The sequence below is a fragment of the Danio rerio genome, chromosome 7 (assembly GCF_052040795.2).
Source record: "Danio rerio strain M-AB ecotype USA chromosome 7, GRCz13ab, whole genome shotgun sequence".
NCBI classification, from domain to species: domain Eukaryota; kingdom Metazoa; phylum Chordata; class Actinopteri; order Cypriniformes; family Danionidae; genus Danio; species Danio rerio.
In genome coordinates this window covers 40879076-40892533 of record NC_141027.1, presented here as the reverse complement: position 1 = coordinate 40892533, position 13458 = coordinate 40879076, and the positions used below count along the sequence as shown (strand labels likewise).

General features: G+C 35.4%; 1 protein-coding gene across 6 annotated transcripts in view; it reads left to right on the top strand.

Annotated features, from left to right (window-relative positions):
- Positions 1-6728, top strand: part of dnajb6b (DnaJ heat shock protein family (Hsp40) member B6b) — a 41772-nt gene extending 35044 nt beyond the window's left edge. For 3 of the 6 annotated variants that reach the window (XM_087258961.1, XM_087258962.1, XM_087258963.1), the window contains exons 9-10: positions 1873-2028; positions 4966-6728. In XM_087258961.1, coding sequence (XP_087115087.1) covers positions 1873-2028; positions 4966-5066 — 257 coding nt within the window. In that variant the 3' untranslated portion in view covers positions 5067-6728. The remainder of the gene's footprint in view (positions 1-1872; positions 2029-4965) is intronic. The other 3 variants (XM_087258964.1, XM_087258965.1, XM_087258966.1) reach the window with 1 other exon arrangement.
- Positions 6729-13458: the final 6730 nt, after the last annotated feature.

The following is a 13458-nucleotide window of genomic DNA, read 5'->3' as shown; positions in this document are numbered from 1 at the left end:
TTTAGATACCCTTGAAACAGTTCTGTTGTATTCTTATGTTTTTGTGTTGTGTGAAAATGCAGCGCATTTTCGCAAATTGTTTGCGTTGTGAGAAAATGCTGTGTGTTTTATTAATTTGATTTTTATGTGTATGAATTGTGAGAATTTGCAACATGTGCACAAACAGATGAAGATCTTTAATTAATTTGCTGATGTTTTTTGTAATCGCATATGTTTTATTAAATTGCAGCACGTTAAGCTCTCTTGGCCACTGTAAAAATGTAATATTCTATACTTCGCTCACTCAAAAACACATGATGCATTCAAAATAAAACTTCCTAATGATTTCAATTCCTCTTACAATTGTCTTGCAACAAAGAAATAAACTAACAAGCAAACAAACTTACATAAACAACAAAACATTATTAAACTTATCAAAACAGTGAATGAATTAATGTATGAATGTGTGTGTGAATGATTGTGCATTGATAGTTTCCCAATACTGGGTTGTGGTTGGAAGGGCATTTGTTGCGTAAAAAATATGCTGGAATAGTTGGCGGTTCATTCCGCTGTGGCAACCTCTGAAACAGAGACTTAGCCAAAGGAAAATGACTGAATAAATGAATCATCAAAACAGAAAAGAATATTTACCACTGTGTCATAATTTAAATATAATGCCCAATGTCATAGTCGATTTTGTTTAGTTATATTTTTAAATTAAATTATGCAAATTAAAAAACTCTTATAGAATTATTTTGCTGCTCCATTAAATATATCTTGGTTTAAAATATATAGTCAAGTCCGAAATTATAAATGCCCGATATTATTTATACCGCTGGAAATACAGTACAAATAATCTAAAGAAAGCAGTATTTTTTTTTATCTTTTTATTTATTTCATCAATTTCTTTGGTCCCACTTTATATTAAGTGTCCCTAACTACTATGTACTTACATAAAAAAAATAAATACAATGTACTTACTGTGTTTATAATGTATTTGAGAACACTTGTGGCGCTTTTGAGTTGGGATAGAGGTTGGGTTATCGACAGGTTTGGTGGTATGGGTAGGTTTAAGGGTGGGTTAAGGTGTAAGGGATGGTCAACAGTGTATTTACAAATGTAATCACAAAAGTAATTACAGATGTAATTACAAACATGTATTTAATCACGCATACGTACACAGTAAATACATGTATTTACACAATAAATACATTGTAACAAACTATTATTTCCTATGCAAGTACATATTAGTTAAGGCCACTTAATATAAAGTGGGACCATTTCATTTTTGCAGAAAATAAATGTAATACTATTAACTTTATAATTGTAATCTCTTTAAATGATTAGCAATGTAAGACCTGGAGAAACCCTGGTCTTGTCAATATAAAGATATTAGACACTGATATGCATTATACATGTTAAACGTCCAAAGGGACCACAAATGTCAGAGTAAATGTCAGAGTAATGAGTTTAATTGCACATAAAAGAAAATGTGGTTAGCCTTAATTTTATGGCTGACTCTCATAAGAGTATTAGTAAACTGCTATGTTAGGGTTAGTATAAAATGTTGACATGCACTTGCAGAGTAACTCATTATAGTCAGAATAATGTCTGCTGGGAAGCATCAACATAAAATGTTCACAGATATTAGGCAGGCAGTTTTTTAATACTCTAATGACTGCCAACTGAAGTGGCAATTTGACTTGCAAAGTAGACCATCATCAACAATAAAGTCCTATTGAAACATTCTGGCTAGTATATTCTGAACTGAAGACTAGGCTAAATTAAAATGTGCATTCAAAGCATACACAAATGTGCAAAAGTGAAGTAACGAAAACAGACAATCAACATTTCATGCAAATTCATCTGCGCTGTGTCTGGTCTTGCTCACAGCTATTTCTGATGACTCTGAGGAAAGACGGAGACAGAACACTCTCTGTGGTCCTGCCCCACACAACCGATACCTCCGAAACGTGGCCCAGAACCCTTCAGAAAAGGAGGAGGTGGAGGAGGAGGATAGAGGCCTGCAGAATCTGGGAATTGCCAAAGGTTTGTGTCCCAGCTGGATGTTATGCCTTTAGGCTTTACAGGCCAGAACCAGAAGAGCAGAGCTTTTTCATGCAGAGCTGATTCATAAAGATATTCAGTTTTGTATTTGTTCAAGGTTGCATCAGTGAGTCAGATATTAAAAGGTAAGATCTGCCAGTATGGTGGAGGTGGCGTCTACATGCTCGTGAAATTTGTTTCAGCAGGCAACTTTTTTGGCTTGCTTCTGACTGCTGGGAAAGTAGTTTAATGGAGAGCTCCGACAAACACATTCTAGTGGAGTTTTTGATTTAAAGTGATTGAATTCCTCCCTTCTGTGTCCTAGAGCCACAGTTTATATCTATTAAACAATTAAAACCAACACAGGTTTATTGAAAATACGTGCTTCAGTCTATTATTGAACACACTTCAACATGCATTTAGCTGCAGTTTCTAGATTAAATGAGGATGGGGGCAGTATGAGGCCAATGACTTTTGTTTTTTTTTCACGCTAATTATATTTCCAGCAACATATTATTCACAAAAAAAAATTATATTTGTGCAGTGACAGAAGCTGTCTATGATTTGTAATTGAATATATTTGCTTCATCTGCCTATCTTTATGTGTTCATTTTTTTCTGGTATGACCAGATTACATGATAGCTTATTTTGTATGGTGATTTACATGTGCTCAGAGTAATCGGGTTTGAGTCTGGTGAAAAATGGTTACACAAAATAGATAATGTAAATAATCTCAAGGTAAAACAACTTGGTTTCAGGCTCCGCCTTTTTATGAATATGCACTAGGATGTGTAAATAAGGGCATACTCACACTATGAACAGTTGCCTTGAACCGGGCCAAAGCATGCTTGTCCCCCCTCCCGTCTCCCCCGACGGCCCGCACTCACATTACATTCGGGCCTGGGGTCGCTTACGCCATCGATGACGCGCTGTTCAGTAAGCGCTTTCACTCAGCACAGTGGAAATTTCTTTAGTTCTATCGTTTAAGTCGTTTGATATGCAGTGAGACACAGTCATCATATTTTGCCAAATAGATCAGTCACCTTTGACGCTCATAAACAATCATAAAGTCCTCATGGCGCAGGAATTAGGAGGTTTGCTAAAGGTGCAGCTGTCGTGCAGTGAGGGGTTTGCGTCTTTAATAAACTACGACAGTTTGCATTCACTGAACAGCAAGAATGATTAATAAATCCATATCAAACAGTCCCTTAAAAGTCACGTCTCGCTTTCAGTTTCGGGCTTAGACACGTTTTGCACTCACACACAAGCATACTGCGCCAAAGCCCAAGTGAACTGCCTGAGCCTGATTCAGAGCACTCACACTTTTCAAACGATCCGGGAAACGGGCCTGGGCACGGTTTGGATAGCATTGTGTGAGTAGGCCCTAAAATATTACAACAAAATGTACGCTGAACATATTTCAAATTCACAGAAATGTGAACAGTGCCCTCTAGAGGGTTTGTCATCTGAAACATGCAATAAAAAATACTGATGTCAGGGTTCTGTCACTCTGGTCTTCTTAATTCTTGTTTTGGTGGCAGAATCCAGACACTAGTCTTGTCTTATCAATTATGTTGTGCTCAGCTCGAGTTTTCTCAGAACGGGCACTCATCCTGTCATGCCTTAGACTCATCTCTGTGTCTCTTGTCATGAACGTGCTGTCTCAAGTGAGCTGTGTGTGTGTCTTTGTAGCGAGCTTGCACATGCTCACTTGCCCTTGTGTTTGTGTTTGATTTGTCAGTGGCGTGCTGTTCTATTCTCAGCATTTCAGTCTAGTTGGTTATGGTTTTGGTTGGTGCTGTGATTGGAACAAGAGTGCACGATAAGTGTTTTATTTATCGTGTACTTGTTTCCTGCGTTCTGTCTCGTCTCGGTGTTGTGTCAAACCACGTGGCTCAGTGTTTTATGTTGGCTGTGTGCTTTAGTGTCGTGTTTCATGTGAACACAGGATTAATGAGTTTTCTCTTTGGCTGCACGTTCTAGTCTCGGTTTATGTGACCACATGGCTTGTATTGTTTCTTTGTGTCATGTGCTCTCCCGTCTATGGTCTAGTCCCATGTCTAGTCCCTACACTGTCAAAAAATCTTGATTGCCTTAAATTTTTAAGCTGAATCAAGTTAACCTTATGAGTCCATTGAACTTAAATTATGTTAAACTGACTTAAAACAGCTTGCATAACTTATCAAATTAAGTTAGAACATGATTAACTTAGTTTAATTTTATGAACATGGTTAACTTAAGTTACAATGATTTAAAAACATATGCTGTCAGGACTAATTGACCATATGATTTTTACAGTGTAGTTTTGTTAACACATATTAGTTTATTTAGTTCAGCTATTTGTTTAATTCTTTCTCTTTATAGTCTCCTCTTGTCTGCTGTCCTGTGCCAGTTCGTTGTCATTAACCGTCTTGTCCTGTCATGTCCAGACTTGCCAGCCCTACTCTTTCTTCCCAGCCCAGTCTAGTTTGCTTAATGTTTTCCCCCTCTGTGTAGTTTCCTTTTTGCTTTATTTTATAATAAAATATTTTTGTCCTTGCATTTGTGTCCTTGCTCCTTTCCCTTTACCTGCAACTCTGACATCAAGAGCAATGTATTTTTTGTTTTGCAAAAATGTTTTGCTAGTTTAGTGGCTAATTCGTATGAGTTCATCTGTACAAAAATGTAAGATTTTTAAAAGTAGGTGTGGCACCAAACCCCACTCCAAAACCCAACCATCAGTGGGGGTTGAGCAAATTGTACTAAATTGTACGAATGAGATTGTAGATCAACAACTAAACAATCAACAACCAAATCAAAAAGTTGTGAATTGGCATGAATTAACATTGTCTGAAGCACATTTTTCCATTGAGCATGGGTTGATTAAATCAGTGCTATCAGAACTATTTTTGTATGGCTTGATTTAATACAAGCTCAAGATTTCACTTTTGTTTTCTTTAGGGTTTTTTGACACCAGGAGAAAGAAGCTATCGCTGAAGGAGTCAGACACCAAAAAGAAGCGGACACCAAGACTCACTCCCCGGATTGGGGTGTGGTTCTAATAGTTTTTTTATATGTATAGTTGTTTTTACTGTTCGTTTTCTAAAACCTTTAGAAAACTCTTTATATAGACATGCCTGTTGAATACTGTCACACAATATTAATTATTTTTCAATGGCACACATATACAGAGCCTATAGAAAATCATCATACCCTGTGAAAATCTTTACCTTAACTCACATTACATCTTGCTTTCAAAAGGCCTTCGGGAAACAGTTGTAGAAAGGCACAGGTTATAAGGCTACAAAAACATTTCAAAGGCTAGAAACTGAAATGTGAAATGTGATTTGATTTCAGGCTGTATGACAAAGTTATTTTCAAAGTGGTGTGATAATTTTTTACAGGCACTATACCATTTTCTGAATGTTGTCAAATCATAGCCACAGTCACATCTGTAACAATTTTGTAACTATTTGAACATTTTAAAGTCTTTAATATTGGTTCTGTACAAAGTTCAATGGCAGAGTACTAAATTTGGAACAAACCAATTTTAATTTCACCAGCTAGTTTATCAACGTTGGTTACCTTCCTACATCTATCACCTTGCTAATTAGCACCAGTAGCAAATTAGCTCAGAGGGAAATATGAATAATTCATTATAACATATGTGTGTATGTAATGTTCCCACATTTCTCAAGTGGTTAGAAATATAGGATTTTCTTTCATTCTAAAATCCTTGAGGTGATGAAAACAGCCTTATCTTTCAGATTTGTCCAGAGGTCTGATTCTGCCTGGGTGTTAGTATTGAACCAGCTTCCTCTGGCATCTAGTTTGCATGTTGAGTGAGGGGTATTATGGATTATTTGTTAAATATAAAATCTGATCTGTATCAGGGGCTACAATGCGCAATGAAGAAAAGGATCTTTAATTACCCTGAGCTGATGTATAATAAGCAATCCCACTGACTTTTGAACTTGTGCTGTGCATATTGTAGAACATTCCCTTCCTGTGATTTTAAAAAAAGAGTCAGTTCATAAATGAGTCTAAACATAGCACTCATATGATAATTAGACCCAACTGAAATATTTATATATTCACATATTTAAACATTGAACAGATTTCTTCATTAGTATGAAGAAGTATTGGTTTGTCAAGTCTGTTTTCAGCACTTTGATACATTTTTGATGACAAACATAATGCATTATAAACATAAAAAGAGGCACATTAAAGTTTGCATGATAGCTTTACATTTGCTGCATTTTGTATTAAAGTAAATTTGGAATTTTCAGCAATATTTAAAAGTGTAACCATAGAAAAGTCCAATATAGGATTGCATGATGTAAAGATATTGGACACGTCAGAGTAGGTTTCTGAGATAGGAAAGTGAGAAGGACGACAGAAGAAAAAGAAAGGAAAAAGAGATTTTAATTATTCATTCAGCAATGTGAGAGAACACATTTTCACCAGTTCGTCTTTTGATCCAGTCTTAAGCACTGTATCAATATTTCAGAGAAAACTCCAGATGTGCACTGTCCTTTCAGAAGCGGGAGTATGGCTTTAATTTCAGCCCGACTCCTGCATGTATGTTTCATTTTGGTTTTTGATAGAAAATCTGTGCTGACTCACAGTTGCTATATTAAAAAGGGAAATAAAAATGAATTGAAGAAACAAATAACTAGACAAACACATTTTTAGTAATGCATATTAAAAAGGTTCTACTCTGATGTGTAATTGTCATTTTTGAGCTCATGCCTAATGAATATGTAATATTTGTTATTACTGTACATATCTCTGCTGTTTTTCGTCAGTTGTGTGATCTGAGGGAGGTTTAATCAATTACTGCTATTTTTAAAGCCTATAAGTTGTATTTTATGAGGGGAAAACACAAAAGGCACATTGTAAAGTGTTCACCACTTTACACAGCAAACAAAGTTTTAATTTGATGATGAAGTGACCAACTGTGGAGTCATGGGAGTTGTCATCTTCATTACATCCTATGTAACTCCTGCAGAAAATCACAGATGAGTATTCACAACTTTATTATATGAAGCACTGTAATGGCTTCTGCATATCAGGACAACGTCCATAGTAATCTTTAACATTTTTCAAAATGTTTGTCATAAAGTCATAAAAGTAAAGTGAAATAAAATGAAATAATTGTGTTTACCATACTGTTCAGACCCCATTGAAAAAGCAGCTCCATGTTCTTCTTAACTCTCTTGCATCTTTTTTTTTTTTCATTAAAGAGCTCTTATTATGCATTATAAAAGGTAATATTTTGGTTTTGGGGGTCTCCAACAACAGGCTGATATGCATGCAAGGTCAAAAAACACTTTCATTGTCTTATAATATGCATTTATTTTTATCGAATTATCCTAACGACTCATATGATTTGTTCAGCAATTCGTTTGTTCTCAAACACCTCCTTTGCGTGAGGCTAATCTGCTGCGATTGGTCCGATGACCCAGTCTGTTGCAATTGGTTGACTGGGTTCAGCGCAGAACAGAGAGAAACTACCATTACGGTTGTAAAGTAATACAGAGTGAGTATGTGAGAGCCCAAATGCAGGAATGCAATAAAGCAATGCAGTTTAACACCAGAATATCACTCTTCTCTTAAATCTAACCCCAAATAATAAATACGCATACACACATTCAGTACTAATCCACACAGTAGCAAATGTTGAACTATTTTTTGGAAATTGACTGCGCCATGCATGTAAGGAACAGTGGTGGCCATAGCAAAGACAAACAACAGAAAATTGCAAGTTCAGAAACACATCTAAATTGGTAAAGGAAGAAGCACGCATCACATTTTCATCGTTGTTTTGGACGCAAAATGTGAATAGCACAGTAAAAATTCAACCGGAGAGATACAGTACAAGCACTGATCTATATAAGTGATTACAAGCCACGCGGAGCGATTACAACTTATAACACACGATTAAACACATATTTTGCAAAATACATAAAACGAGGCAAAAATTTTAATGACACTTACATGTTATGATCCGGAGGAAGAAGAAACTGGTCCATTTGAACTGTAACAGTTACTGACAAAGTCCCTGTCAAAGTCTGACAAAGTTCCAAAAATAATAGTGTCTGCTGCTCCTTCCTTTAATAGCAAACGGCTGATGAATCCTACATTTCAGCATAGATTATAACATCAAAAATCAGAAAAATGACAGGAACAAACACAGCACTTGGTGTGCTATACTGTGGTATTGTTGTGAAAATGAACTTTAACCCTTTTTTCCCGACAGCCGAATCTCCATCTGACAGTGGTCGTCATCTTCATGTCATGATCAGTGATGTCCTTTACAAGTGTGAAGGGAAAGGTGCATTCACGTTTTACGGGATCCGGCATTTGGTAATGTACTGTATTAACGTTGACGCATTCAAGCAAAAGATCTAAACCCAACACAATTTGTTTATTCGACTCTGAGTCGACTATTTCATTAAAGAATTATGTTAAACACGGTGCACTTTCAGATTTAAACCTCAGCTAGAGGTTTTCATTCACGTAGTGCTGTGTCACACACTACATGGAAGGTCATTTTCAACTTTAAAACTATGTGTTTGCCTAGACTGTTTATGCTGGAGTGTTAACCATGTTGTGTTTATTGCACATAACTACACTGTTAAAATGCTGGGTTCCACACAATTCCTTCATGTTGTCTCAAAACAATTTAGCTAACTTAATTAAAATTCAGTTAAATTAAATTAGGTTAAATCAATTAAGTTATTCTACAAAAACCCTCAAGAATTTTGTTGATTGAGCTTTTTATAAATAAGTAGTTTGAACATGCAGTAAAAATAATTAAAAATACAGTAAAAATACAGGCACGTAGGCAAAAGTGCCAATACTATTGGTGGACGGGCATGTCAAACTACTACAAACAAACATTTTTTTTAGCCGTTTTGCGCAGTGGGGTGCACAATCACATTGACACTTTGTTTAGTCTTGTGGGGAAATGTTCACAAGTGGAAATAGTCCCATGTGCACAGGCCTTGAAACTGACAGTCGTCGAAGTGAAACGTAATGCTGAAGCAATTGCTAAATATTTTAGAGTGCGATGCTGCAAAAAGTCAGAGTTTTTATGACACACTTGACTGCTTCCGGTTCTTCTGTTCATAAACACATGGAAGAAGCAGCGCTGTTTTATCATACTAGATACACTTTAGGGCTCTTTCATAATGCTGCTCTGTGCATTCCAATAAGATGCACAACATATTAAAATATCTTTTGTGTTTCTCTGTGTGTGACATGATTAGCATGAAAAACACAGTCCATGTCACTCGTTGAAATTAGCTTATTTCTCTGGATTTGAACCTTCATCAAATCATTTGTGGTAATGTTAATATATGTCATAAAAACATATAACACTCTTATTGTGGTTTTTGGATATTTTAATGAAAAAAAATAATACAATATTGTGCCTTTAACACAAACAATTGAATCATTTGAAACTCTCTTGCTGTTTACTTACTGATGTGAAAGTTTTGTCTTGGTAATATTGACTAAAGACTTACATTACATTGATGTGTGTATCCCAAAATAATATTTTACTATACGCCAATGAAGCCTGAAGAAATTTGAATGCGTTGTAAATGCATTGCCACTAAATTAGGATTACAGAAGTGTGTATGACAAAAGACACGAATCTCTGAATGTATTAAATGGGCTTGCAGAGTACAGTATTATTCATGGCAAGATTCGTGCACATGACCTGTAGAGTAATTTGGGTCTTGTTTGCTTGACTGAAGTCTCCCAGGGCTTAATTAGATAGCACAGCAGCAGTCATATCACTAGCTCACCTTCCCTCCATTGCTTTCAATTTGCAAGCTGTCTCAACTAAGATTAATATAGATCATGATGGGAAGGAACACTTCAGATTCAGGTGGTGTCGGAGAAACTAAAAATGTCAGTGGTTTCCATCCAAAAGTAACGTACTGTTTATAAATGCACCATGCATTAATCTTTGTCATGTTTTACAGTAATAACTCTCAGTGCTTTGACTTGGTTGGCATGATATCTGGGTTTTGGAAATATAGAGTGAAATAAAAGTATAAAGGCTGTCACTGCTGGACTTTTTCAACACATCTGCATGGTTGTACCTGCCATGCAGTCCCCAGATGTAGATGTATTTTTTGTTTTGTTTTAGAAACTGCTGATGACATTCCTTTCAAATGAGAAATAAAAATGCTTTTAGAGCATGAAAAAAATAACAAAAAGAATGGCACAATACTAAACTTGTAGATTTGGTAACACTTTATTTTGATGGTCCCTGTTGCACATTTTGTTGACTACAAGTTGCATTGCAACTACATGCCACTTACTTGTCACTTGAGTATTAGACTGTCTGCTTAATATCTGCTGATACTGCACCATATTTAATTGACTATAAGAAAATTTGCATGTACATGTCAACTTACATTTACCCTAACCCCAACTCTAACCCCAACCTAACAGTCTTATAATCTAACTACAATTAGTTGGCATTTAGATGCAATGTAACTTAAATTACATTGCAATTGAAAAGCATTAAACACATTGAAAAATTACATTGAAAGGTGTTAAAGGGACTATCAAAATAAAGTGATTCCTAAAATAAGGTATATTTTATTCCCATAATAAAAGTGATTCCTTTACTTCAGAAAAAGTTGTTTAAAAAGGAAACCTCACCAGACCTTTCTAGAATAAACAAATATTAACATTTTAGTCTAACACATACCTCTTAAATCTAGTAGTGCATTCAAAGAGACTGAGAAGTTTCAAGTGGTCTCTTAATTTTATCAGAAACACAAGTGTCAGGAAGAAAAAAAAATTCTCAGTGATTCCCATTTTTTTATATAGTGTGAAGAACACTCATAATTTAAACAGCCATTTTAGAACATTTTGTGAAATTAAATCTTTCCATTGATGGCAATAACTGTAATAAAGTCCTTTTCATAGCTAAACATTGATTTTTGACAGTTTACCTCTGTTAAAAATATTAAACACCTATCAGTAATATATCAGCAATATTCAGGAATGAATAAAGGCTTTTCAGCATATTACAAGATTAAGAATGAATGCATGTATACTTCAAATGAACTTAAAGAACATGGCTACAGTCGTCACAGTGGAGCAGTGGAGCAGTGGGTAGCACGATCGTCTCATGGTACTAAATTGTCTGTAGTGTTTGTGTGTGAATGCAAGAGTGTATGGGTGTTTCTCAGTGTTGGGCTGTGGCTGGAAGGGCATCCGCTGCATAAAACATATGCTGGATAAGTTGGCGGTTCATTCATTCAACGTGGCGAGCCTTGATTAATAAAAGGACTAAGCCGAAAAGAAAATGAATGAATAAATGAACTTGGTTACAGCTTCAGTCTTTCAGTAAATTTACTTTTGCTCTGAACTTTATATTAGATGGTAAAACATTTGACTTTGACAGATGTAGGCAAAGCTGTACGGTCATGCACATTTGTTATTTACCCCCAAATGATGCATTTTTATCACTTTCTAGCATATGAAATGTACATATTAGTGCCTAAAAGATTTGAATTGGTACTTTCAAATGATGTGGACAGTGTCAGCTTGAGAGTGATTGAAAATGCTTTTCCAAAGAGCTCAGAAACATTGTTACCACTACAAGTAAACATTAAGCTTTCATGCTTCAGCACTGATATGTTGCAAAAGCATGTTGTCAAAAGCAGAGTGTGGCGACGTGGTGGAGCTGTAGGCACTGCTGTCACCTCACAGCAAGAAAGTTGCTGGTTTAAGTCCCGGCTAGGTCAGTTGGTGTTTCTGTGTGAAGTTTGCGTGGGTTTCCTCCGGGTGCTCCGGTTTCCCCCGCAAGTCCAAAAACATTTGGTACAGGTGAATTGGGTAGGCTAAAATTGTCTGTAGTGAGTATGGATGTTTCCCAGAGGTTGCCGCTGGAAGGGCATCAGCTGTGTAAAACATATACTGGATAAGTTGGTGGCTCATTCCGCTGTGGCGATCCCAGATTAATAAAGGGACTAAGCTGAAAAGAAAATGAATAAATGTCTGAGTGTATCAGTAAATAAAGGCTGTGTTAGAGACGTCTCTGGTCTAACACTAGGTGGAGATGTTTGTCAGCATAGCAAAGGAGGATATCTATCTATCTATCTATCTATCTATCTATCTATCTATCTATCTATCTATCTATCTATCTATCTATCTATCTATCTATCTATCTATCTATCTATCTATCTGTCTGTCTGTCTGTCTGTCTGTCTGTCTGTCTGTCTGTCTGTCTGTCTGTCTGTCTGTCTGTCTGTCTGTCTGTCTGTCTGATGTTGACTAGTTTTTAAAAATCACAATTATTTCAAATTCAGGAACTGTAGCTTGTTTACTTCATTTTTAAAAGACGTTTTTTTATTTTTTCTTTAAAAAATTAACTGCAATTGGAGTATTTGATATTTAACAACAACACAAAACTGCTTTTGGTGAAAAATAAAATCCTTTTTATAAGGTTCAACAAAGAAAATTGCTTTGAAAGTGACAGAATCTTAATGTTGTGACAGAGAACCTCATACTTAATAATAATCTGTCTCCATTAATATTATTTTTGTATATTATATGGAGGGTTTATTTACTAAGGATCAATAATGTGTTGTTTTTGAAATATTTTGACAATTATTGATTAAAAAAATTAAAAAATGTGTGAAAAAAGAACCTCAAAAATGAGTTCTTTGGGAGGATATGCATGACTCTGAACCACAAAACCACACAAAAAAAGTCTTATGTTACACATATTTTTGACAATAGACAAAAATGCATTGTGTGGGTCAACATTATCTTTAATATATATTATTAATTTTTATTATTATTGTTTTTCTTTTAATATTTAGCAAAGATCATGTTCCATAAAGCTAAATTTCTTACGGTAAATTGATTATTTAATTACTATTATTTGTTTTATGATTAGTACTGTACATTGCTAAGAACTTGATTTTAACAACTTTAAAGGCAATTTTCTCAGCATTTTGATTGTTTCGAAACCTCAGATTTCAAGTTTTCAAAATGTTGTATCTTGGCCAAATATTGTCCTCACTATACATCATATTTATTCAGCTATAAGGTGATGTTCAGGGGATTTCACAAAAATTAATACTTTTGGTTGGTTTTCTGGTCAAGGAAGAGATAACCTTGCTGATAACCTGCAAAAGCGTGTCACTTGCTCAAAATGGATAGCTCATTTCTCAAAAGCAAGTATACATGTCAATGAAAGTGTCAGTGTCATCGAGATGAAAAGTCCTGGCACCATTGTTTATGAACAAAATGGCTTTGTCATGTTTTCATTATGACAGTTTTCATTATGACAAAAAGTCAGATTTTGGTGACACTTGCTGAAAATGTTTAAGACGGCACTATATACTATTTGCACAGCTGTTTGAAAACTACAGTACAGTTAGACATCACTGCATTTCATGAGGTACCTGAGTA